At 42.5% G+C, this 11,023-nt stretch overlaps 1 protein-coding gene across 1 annotated transcript in view; it reads right to left on the minus strand.

The window, feature by feature from the left end:
• The window catches only part of cdh4 (cadherin 4, type 1, R-cadherin (retinal)), a 190,590-nt gene extending 179,854 nt beyond the window's left edge, over positions 1–10,736 (minus strand). The window contains exons 1-2 of the mRNA XM_053315209.1: positions 10,609–10,736; positions 9,193–9,304 (exon numbers count right to left, since the gene is read on the minus strand). Coding sequence (XP_053171184.1) covers positions 9,193–9,304; positions 10,609–10,662 — 166 coding nt within the window. The 5' untranslated portion in view covers positions 10,663–10,736. The remainder of the gene's footprint in view (positions 1–9,192; positions 9,305–10,608) is intronic.
• Between the last annotated feature and the right edge of the window lie 287 nt (positions 10,737–11,023).

Raw genomic sequence — 11,023 nt, forward strand, 5'->3', positions numbered from 1 at the left:
GGCACCTTGTTGTGTCTGCGACCGGGACGACTTTGGCATAGTAATATGATATTTTAGGTGGATTTCTGATTGATGCCAGACGATGGCTATAATCTTCTCATCAAGATTTGCAGTGCATCTCACATCACGCCCCAATATGTCAAGAAGTGAATAAGCAGTACCAAAAGGTATAATCAGATTTAGAAATTAATCTTATTTTTTTCCTGGCAGTTTTACTCAGCGCTTGTCCGGCAAACATCAGGAGCATACAAGTCTGCAGGTGGATTATTATAATGTTGAAGAAACCCATCTGGAGGTCAAAGCTAATAGTGTAATGGCACATTTAACATTTGTCCAGATACCTACAGGGGCCTGTGCTACAATGAATTAACCTTTACTGTAAGTGTTTAAGTGTGTGTCAGTGTGTGCATGTGCGTGGGATACAAGTTGTGTGTGACCTGTTCCTGTGTGAGTGCTGCTGTAAATAGAAATCAGGCAAGACGTGTCGCACTTTGTTTGGTGTCTCAGTTGGGGTTTTTTTTTAAGGGAAATGGATTCATAAGGTAGCTGGTGATTGCATGATGAGGTCCAAACAGATGGACAGACGTGCGGACAAAGAGAAAGCTGATAAAAACATAAAAAGATTCAATTCTTTACTGACATCGGAGCTGACGATAAGAGGGAGCAGGAGACAGAAATGGATTAAGTTGTATTACAATTCTACACCAGAGTATCGTCTGTTTATTCTTGTCAGCAAAATATATTTGCAGATTTGTCGGGCTCCCGCAGACAAATCTGCATCATGACCGGACGGAGTGTGCTTCCGTATTGTGATTTCCAATCAGCCATCTGAATCCTGGCCAGAGTGCTCTCTTTCAAAACAACCTGTTAGTAGAAAGTATAACTGAGTCCTCTCTGCTGTTGCAACAATTGTATTTATTTTTTTTTAATAAGCAAGTCAATCATTGCTCTAGAGGTAATAACTGCCGCTAATTTAGAAGAAATACACCTAGAAAGCTTGTCTATAACATGACAACATGATTAAAAAGCAATGGTTTCCTCTAAATCATAATTGGAAAGTTTGATGGGAGGGAAAAAAAACAGTGAAAACAGACCCAATAAAAAAGCAGTTTGTTTCAAATGAAATGAGATGAGCTGCATGAGAAGTGGGCATCCACAAGTCACTGTGTATGAGCAAATAAGCCTGCACACAGCCAGCTTTTTCAGGTTAAAATAGACAGCAAATTGATACAATCAAATTCGAAAAGCATCACCGCCATAGGGGATGCAATTCCCCCCCCCCCCCCCCCTTTTTTTTCTTATGATGGAGTCAGGATTTGTGTTTCTATTTTCTTTTATGGTGCCATCGTTTCCCGAACTGTTTCTTTTATGTGCCTCAGAGCCTGGTGAAAAATGGCAGAGACGTTGTATATCTTTCAGTACCAAGGCTAATCTGCAGCACACACACACTGTTTACATATACAGTACATCACTGCAGTTGCACTCATTCGTTCATTCATTTAAAACTGTAAATATAAGCGACTGTGAACCCAAGCCCATATAAATTCTGGTATCACTTGGCATATGACTTTTTACTATTAGGAGGTACAATAAAAATATGAGTCCCTTAACTGGTTTCTAATGTAAGGCATCAAGCTCCATATACTCAACCTAAACGTTTCCTTTTCTAACAGCAAGACTGTGGAGAGTGCAAATCATCACATTGTGAATAGAAATAATAAGAAATCTCAAACCCTCATGTTGCTTTCAATGTGCAAATTTAACAAAATTATTATTTAAACAGTCTCAATCAAACTGAATTTTAACTGTTACATCCTCACTGCTAAGATGAAATTGATGCCTCTATTTTAGTCATGGAAGTTGTTAATTAATATGGGAATTCAAAACCTTCCTTTCTGTTTGATTGACAAGTTTACACCTTTACCGCTCTTTCTCTCTCTCTCTCTCTCTCTCTCTCTCTCTCTCTCTCTCTCTCTCCCTCAGTGTGTTGTATATCTCTCTCTCCCCCACATCCCTCTCCTTTGCTTACTAATGAGCCGTGAGATTGACAGCTGGATTACTGGGCTGCTTTTTAATCCTTTAATTTCTCCATTTAAAATAATCACCCTCTGGATGAAGCACTGCCTACCAACACATACGCACACATATACACACAATGCACAAAATATACTTTGCTCCAAAAATAAATAAATAAATGTGCACGTTTTTTTTTTTTCTCGCAATTTAACAAAAATGCACAAGAGAATATGGTTAGAGCGAGAGCACGCGGGCGCCCTGATCAAATATAGATTCCAGGCTGAATTAATCCAAAGGACAAAGTGGAGCACAAACCCCTCTCTGGCAAGGGACCTTTTTGATATTAGAATTTGTAGAACAAAGGCATCTTGACAGTATAGTCTTTTAATTAAGGCGATAGAATAGCAAAAGCCCTGTGGTTTCAGAAATGGCTGTACAGTACAATACAGCAAGGCCCTCTGGAGATACATTTAGCAGCAGCTTAGAAGGATCTATGTGTTGAGTCGAGCCAAACGTAAATCATTTTGATTGGGCCATGTTTTTCATCTCCTCCAGTGCTGCAGACTGAGGATATGAGTGCTGGAGAACATGTGAGGTCAAGTGGCAGTACAAGGTCAAACCGCTTGGCCATAATTCATCAATAAAGTGTGAAGCAGTGTGTCACTTTGAGCCCCTGACTCAGGCATGAGGGTGGAGAGGTGGGGGTGCTAGTTAGGTAGAGGTGGAGGTAGAGTGCAGTAAGTCTGGAAGCAATAGACAGATGTCCTTCTAAAATATACATGTCTGTCTGACATTGTGGACTTACGGGAAAATGTCACGGTGGGCTTCACAAGTACAGGAGAAGGATTTGGAAAGCTCACGTTCAAGAATGCCTTCTATCCGTGTTGTTCTACCTCCATCTAATCCTGTCTTTAGTCTCCAACTCCTGCTCCTCCTTCTCCTGTGTTTAGAAAGAGGTCTGAGTGGTCTGAGGACTTGTGAATCCTCCCCAACTGCCTGAGCTGATAGAGATCCACTCCAGACTAATTACAACATGTCCAGAAGTGGTACATAAGACTAAACATTCAGGCCAAGCTCGACGGAGGCTGGAAAAGAAAAACTAAGAGGTGAAAAACCACAAACTGTCAGTGATGAACAAAAGAAGAATAATTGCAATCTCTACAGTAAGCGAATTATTGCTTTTGATTCCCTTGTGTACTGGAAGAAGAAAGCTTGACGTGATTCAAAGCCAATGAAAAGACGCTGCACTGAAAAGCCACAATTTCAGACTGATGAAAAAAATTGGTTCAAGCTGAGCTTTTTCCACATTATTTTCGAAGCAACGAGGTTCGCACTGAGCTCTGACGCATTTCTTTTCAGTTTATGTTGCAGGGTTACTGTAGTTAAACCTCTTTCTTTTGTCTATTAATTGTAATCTGTAATAAATCTATCCAATAATCCACCTAAATGACACCGAAGTGAACAGTGTTGTGACAATACATGCAGACAAGATAACGTGTCAGTGAATAATACAAGCTGAAGAAACCCCACTTATACACTGTAAGGCCTGATTGGTATTCAGATGCATGTAAATCCTGGAGCATAGAGGAGGGGGTAAAAACCTTTGTAATGAACTGATAGATTGCCGGGTTACACTTACAGCTGAAAGGTGAAACAGAGGTCTCCTGGTGGGAAAAGTGTTCCTTTCTGCACTGCAACAAAACGCCAATAGAGTCTTAATCAAGGCCACCGATCATTAAAGTGCACCGAGATGCAAAGCACTAATACACATCGATTGAGAGAAAAGAGAAGGGGGGGGGGGGGGGGGGGGTCAATTAAAAAAAGGTTTTCGATAACAAATGCAAATAGTATTCACAAAATACAAGGTCATCAATGGTACACAAGGTATTGGTTTGTAAAGAGAGGCATCCATCAGGAGGGCTAACTGATAACTAATTTGTTTCCAAAAAATATCAAAGAAACTTTACTTTATACTTTATCCATGCATATTTTCTTTCTAAATCTGTCCTTGTCTTAACTCCTGAAATACAGTAGTAAGTCTCCAGTTCCCCGTCCAACACAGTCCTCTTTCTTATCCGTTAATCCCTTGCCAAGGACTCTCTTTTTGGCTAACACCATCAGAAGTGCCTCATTCTTCTTCTTCTTTTTTCATATAATCACTTTATGATTCCACCCTGAGCCGCCAGCTCTTGCAGATACAATCTAAAAAGGTCTGATAATATCGCGATTACCTCTGTTTGAAGGTCAGAATTCAGGGCACAATTAGCTCACCCCTATTTTGTCAGGAAATGTAGATCTACTGCATAATCTCACTCGGCGGAGTGCGAGCAGAGAGCGTGCACGGCAGCAGGAGTCTCGGGAAGTTGGGCCTCTGACAGCTTCTCGACGTCTAAATGGGAAGAGGTTGGAATGAATCATTGCTGTCTTTCAACGGGCTCCAGATGGGCAAGTAGTGAAACTATATGTGTCGTAGTGAAATTCCACGAGAGTACATGCCATGACCCAACGACCAGCCATCAGACTAAAGCTAATACGAGTATACAGCGAGGGGAGCTCAGTGGAGATCAGTGCACTAGAACTAATAAAATTCACATGGAAGCCCTGACAAGAGGCAATAATATTTCTGCTGACAGCCGATTTCCCATCTATCAAAACCCGTTTTTTAAGCTTACTACCTCCACAAATGACTACAAAACACGATGAAAAGCATTGTGCGGTGGCATGTACTATATCTTGGGTGGCTTGCTGGATGGAATTGGTTCAGCGTGTATGTCATGTTGTGGGGAGCTTGAGGGATCTAGGAGCGTAGCTTGGTTTGGTAAGAAGGCAGGCGAGATAAAGAGAAATGATGTGGCTCATCTTCTGTACCTGTATTCTATCAGCTCGCCACAGACTGCAGGTCCTGGCTGCAGAGATGAAAGACTCTCTGGAGGACAAGAGAGACGTTCGTGAGTCAGAAGGAAAATGGCATCCCGCTTATCAAATGCCTGGAAACGTAATCCCACCCACCTCCCCAACCTCCCCCCCCTACATCCACCCACCTTTCAGTTCTTGGGTCTGGACGTACTTATGAAAGCCCTGTCACTTTGGATGCTGGGTTAGGAGTCAGAAGTTCTCTACAGCACAGCGCATACTGAGCTGGCTGCTTCAAAGCAGATATGGCTCCTTGCCAGATTTTTCCTGCCGCAGTCTAATTGGGGTCATGTAACAAGTCATTTTGTATGTGTAACTTTTAGAGATGGAATTAAACAATAGGAAATCCATGCCGAAAGCATATGCTGATGGAGGCATGATCCTCCTTAAATTAATCTTTCAGATTAAAGTACAGTGTGTGTATTTTTTTTTCTTTGCACAAGCTGCAGTAGTTATAATATAACTGCAAAAAAGACCCAATTTTAAATATAAAATCTTGGGATGAAGGAAGCAAGGAAAGGCACCCAAATGTGGATTTAAAAAAAAACAATTTCAAAGAGCAAGGTCATCACTTGTGATTCAAGGAAAAACAGAAGGACTGAAACTGAGCATATTCTCTTTGAAAGGGCAGAGTAGGGTTGAGACGACAAAGTGGCAGCTGTAAGAAAAGAAAAGATACTGAATGCGTGTTTAAAGAATAGGCACATCTCTTTTGTTACTGTCTGACAGAAGACATTAAGTTATCATCATTGTTTTTGTTTGGGATTTTTTTTTTCCATTTTCCCATATCATAGTGGCCCTTTACTGCGTTTCTGAAATGCTTCCACTGAAAAACTGAAATTGATTTTTCTCCAAAGATGAGGCTTCTGCAATGCAGTAAATCCATCAAAGTCATTTTCTTTGTCACAAAATCTTAGCAACATAAAGTAAAGTATGCAGTGAGACAGGCATCCAAATCACACAGAGCTGTCTTTTCTCCTGTGTTAAGAACTGGTGAAGGGGCAAAGGGTGAAACTCATCACTGCTGTCTTTCCAAATATGCATTGACAGTGACTTAAAGAGACACTATCCTGACTGAAATGTATTTCAAGTCTTTTCTTTTTTTTTTCTTGTGCTAAGGCCACATCCCCTTGTCCGTGTTCCTAGGTGTCTGTTCCGGCTCTTGGAGCGAGGTGATGGTTTACACAGCGATGTGCAATCACTGGAATATTTCTTTTCATGGCTTATCTGCCCACAGCGGGAATCTGCACGGACCGCGACTCAAGCCCGGCTGTCTGCTTGCCTGTGTGCCACAGCCTCCCCCTCCAATCCTGACCCAGCTCTCAGACAAACAAGTCCATGGAAGAATGGGATGATTTATTCAGCACAACTTAGCAGCAGCAGCACAGAGATTCGTGAGTTAGTTAAACAAAGGTCTTTTATGGTCAACCACAAACCCATAACAGCCTTTTTAACCTATAAAGCCAGCAAAGAATGACCGAAGGGGGCACTGAATGATGCATTACAATTCAAAAATGACCTTTCAAGTCTTGACCAGACACTTTACTTTGTCTACAGAGAGAACGAGAGAAAAAGAAGAAAGGTTAAAGGTCCATACCACTGTTTTAGCATACTGTAGTGTATTGACTATAAGTCATGTATCATTTAAATCACTGCTGGCCATTTTCAAAGCCATGCTGTTGTGTTTGTTTCTAGTTTGTCATTGTCCAGTGAAAAACATCTCCAAGTTTATGCTTTCAGGGAGGGTAAAGCAGAGTTTCCCAACATGAAGTTTTACCTCTTCAAGACTCTAAAAACACATTGTAGCATTTATCATGAGACAATCTGTGATAAGGGGGTTGCAACTGGGCATCTTTTTGCTATGAAGGGTCACAGAACAAACTGGTTGGGAACCACTGCTACTGATCCTTTATGGGTTGAGAAAATTCCCCTCCTCCATCAAATCATTAAAACATTTAAAGCTGTTTTTGTTCGCAATCTGATCCTTTAAGCACAGACAAAACACATAGCATGACAACCAGGCATAAACAACCAGACCATCGAGAGAAATATATACAGCCCATTCAATTAACACAGATTGTTGTTAATGAATTTGATATCAAAAGTACAGCGTAGTCACTGCTAAACAACCACACACCAAAACAAAACAAGAAAATTGAGGCAAAACGACTGCCACTTCCCCCTCAGCATGAAAAGAGCTGCAGTCCCAACATTGTTCAGCTACTGGAAACGGGAGCCGGGTTCACACTGCACCTGCTGGGCCACAGCTCTCTGCTCTATCCACCATCGCTCACTATCCATCTCTCCAGAGAGACAACAGCCACGGCCCACAGTGGTCCAGCAACCCCCTAGCCAGCATCCCAGACCCTCCCACATCTTATCCCTGGCCCATTCATTTTCTTGGAAAGTGACAGTTTCAGGTTATACATAGTGTTGCGTTAGTATTAAAGGCGTCCTCCCGCTTTGTGTCCCACTGTATAGAAAAACAGACCTTCAGTAAGGCTAGCCTCTGCACATTAATCATTGCATGAGGACTTAAGGTGCTGCAGCCCATATCCCTTTGAGTGGCCAGTTGGGAGGACAGCATGGCTCTCAGATTGATTTTCACAAAGAACAAACACAGAGACAGAGAAAATGAAAGAGAGAGAGAGACGCAGACTGGAAGCCGATGTGGAATGAGATCAAAGCTGAGCTGATGCACCACATCACCAAAATCAGATGGATACAGTTGAGCTTTGCCGTAACCTGTGTCAGCAACCAATATGTGCACCAGGACATGTGTGTGCACCAACATCCCCCTGAGACACACACATACACACACACACACACATAAAAGATGCTAAAGCACATAACCACTGAGCAGGAGAAAGCAACATACGTCATCTGTCTAGTAGATACATCATACTGTGTTAATGTTGTTTGGGTCAGTAAGGACGCCTCAGTCCATTTCCAAACAGGCAGAAACCTTGAGCCCAGAGCCCCTTCAGGCAAACACGCTCCCCGCTGACCGGCTGCACTGTCCTTGTCAGCCTCCTAAATAACAAAATAACCTCCAGAATAATTCAATTGTTTTGCTCTGAGCCGGAAAATGCTCAAACAGCTGTTACAATGAGAATGCCATTTCCTCCTGGCAAATAGCATTTCACGTAACAATAGACAAATATTTGGCTATAAAAGCAAAGTGTCAGGGGAGAGCTAAGCTTATTGTACACTGTTGCTGAGCTGTTACCCGGAGTGTGAGTAACAGCCTAGAGTACGCTACAGGGAAGAAGTAGGAGGAAATGTATAAACCCAAATGTTACCAAAACCTAGCCCCCCCCCCCCCAAACCTACAGCGTAGATCATCACCTTGCAGTTCTCGGGTTCTAGGAGTTTAAAGCTTTAGTTATAACATGGTCCATGTTATAGAAACTCATTTTGCACATATCAAAGATTTTGTTTATCTGTCAATTATGCAAATTGAGAGTCTAGGATGTGACTTAGAGGGATTTTTTCCATTATGGCAAAGATTCACCAGCAAATAGAAGAGACACACTGAAAAAGCCACAGCATAATTTCACATGGCAGGAGATGAACCTCACAGTAGAGGCAGTACGCTGCCTGCGCTGAAAAGAAATGGAGCGAATAAAAACAGAATTGAATTCCTCTGAAAAGCAGAATAAAGAATAAAAAAGGCTGGAAATGTATAACAATGAACACTGGTAATAAAATAAAAGTTTTTTGAGCTTCCAGCTACAAACATGCAATGTAGGCAACAAGCCATTTAAATGAGTCTGCTCTGCAAGCCTGCTGTCTAGTCAATCAAAAAAAAAAAGAAGGAGCATATTGTTGCTTTTGTACTGCAATTGCTGGCATTTAGGTGTTCATCCATCAATGAAGCTCCACATCAAATGACAACCCTTGAACAGAGTGCGTTACACATTCTGCTGTCACGTCATGTTTAATCACTCTGCAAGATTTATTTCTACTCAAGTTGCATCCCAACTCTGAATCTTTCTGCTTGAACGTATGCAAGCCTGCGCGCAAGACAAGCTGCTTATGTTGCACAGCCACAGCCAGAGTCTGTTCTGACCTTCTTTAGGAGTGATGGAGAGCCCCCACGCCATAATATAAGTCTCTCTTCCCACCCACCCCATCCACCGCACACACACACATAGACACACACTTTCTCACTCAATCACACTGTGAGGTTGGGGTCACATACGGGCAGAGAAAAGAAAATATCATCAGTGGGTAAATGAGATCCAGCAGCAGTAGTCTTACCTTTGAGAATGCTCTGGCCGCGCAGTACGTCTCTCGAGACAATCACTGTGTAGAAGTTCTGGGAGAAGCCTGGTCTGCATGGAGGTTTAAGGGGCTGACCTGCCTTACTCCCCTGAGGAATAAAACAAGACGGCCTGTTAAGCATTGGCAAATTGACTTGCGGCCACAGGGTCACAAGGCTGATCTCACAGCCTTTTCAGACTGATATTGAACCATGCAGTCTCTCTGGCTACAGTGAGTGATTTGCTTTACACTACAGTATGGTGCACTTGGACCGTCACAGTGAGGAAAATCCACATCTGGGGCTAAGGACACCTGCTCCAGATAACTGTCACGACAGGCACTATAGAAATACTGAACAAAAGGGCGAGTAAATGGTTTCTATGATGGTGATCGTCATCATCATTATGACGGACGCTGTAATAGTGATCACCATGAAAATGATGACACATCATGCTAATGGCAATAATGATGATGACCATTATACCAGCGATGACTAAAGCTAAGAGGAGATGTTTAACTCAAACATTCAGTACATGTTACATGCTGATGGGATCGTTAGAGCAACAGACACTCAAGAGAAAGTGTGTGTGTGTATATGTGAGAGAGACGCCAATGAAACAAGCCAAATGTTTGTATTAAATTACAAGCATTTGATATATAAGCATAGTTGCAGGCACACAGTACTATATATCCAGCAGGCATTTAATTCCCCACAGAATGCACTTGCAGCATCCACCTCATACATCATATCAATTTATGGCTTTTATAAAGAAAATATATTGTGCTTTTCTGCTGCGTAATATAAGCAACTCAATATTCCCCTGACTGCATATCAACAGAACCCAACAAACTACAGCTGCATTGGAGGAATAGGGGTGATTGCAGCTGAAGTTTGAGGAATAAAGTATGGTAAGCTCTTCATTGATCATTTGCTTCTTAAATCACCCCCTTAAAACAGCCACCTAACATGATAACCAAGTCGCCTAATTAGACATTAATCCCAGAAATGTGGAAAAGGAGAAATGACAGTGCGTAAACGTGCGTAAACGAAGTTGATCGCAGCCAACAGAAGGAGAAGCCCCTCTTGGAAACCACTGTCCTCTGCAACAAGGCACTGCAGTTTATTTAAGCAGAGAGGGATGGGGATGCTAGCGAACATAGTTGTTAGTTACTTTTTTCCCCTCAAATTTAGGCTCAAATATTCCTGACCTTAAACACTGCCGTAATAAGCTCGGTTACACGCATCATGTTGCCTTTAGCGCAACACTGCGGGGGACAGTGAACCTTTCACAGCCACTCTCGAGGGCTCTCACATCGCGCTGCAAAGCCCGAGTAAGCAGTACTACAGCAGTGCAGCACTTCCACAGTACTGTGTTAATCGAAAAAAGACCGGAAGAAATTAACTCATCTTACCGAGGATGCACCCACAAGTAAGGAGCAAGCCAGAATGACGCAGCCAACGCTCATCTTTGCAACAAAAAAAAAAAAATCGCGTGTTAGGAAAGAGAAAAAAGGGGAGGAAAGAGATGCGTCTTCTTCGCCAAATACCCCCTTCAGTAATTCCCGGAGTCCTGTATCTTCTTCTCGGGTGCTGAGTGAGAGACAGTCCTTACTTGTCTGGCGCAAAAGTGCCGCTGAGACAGAGATGCTGCGCTCCCATCCAAAGGAAGCCGGTGCCCATTGGATAACAGCGTCACTACAACCCCTCCTACCACACGGCGGAGCAGGATCGGCAGTGAGCTCTGTCTGCGCTCCAGCTGACTTCCTGTGATGCCCCGTACATATCTGGGATATATTGGTTACAAAAATGCATTTTCCAGGCTATTTA

The sequence above is a fragment of the Scomber japonicus genome, chromosome 3 (genome assembly GCF_027409825.1).
Source record: "Scomber japonicus isolate fScoJap1 chromosome 3, fScoJap1.pri, whole genome shotgun sequence".
In the NCBI taxonomy this organism is placed as follows: Eukaryota; Metazoa; Chordata; class Actinopteri; order Scombriformes; family Scombridae; genus Scomber; species Scomber japonicus.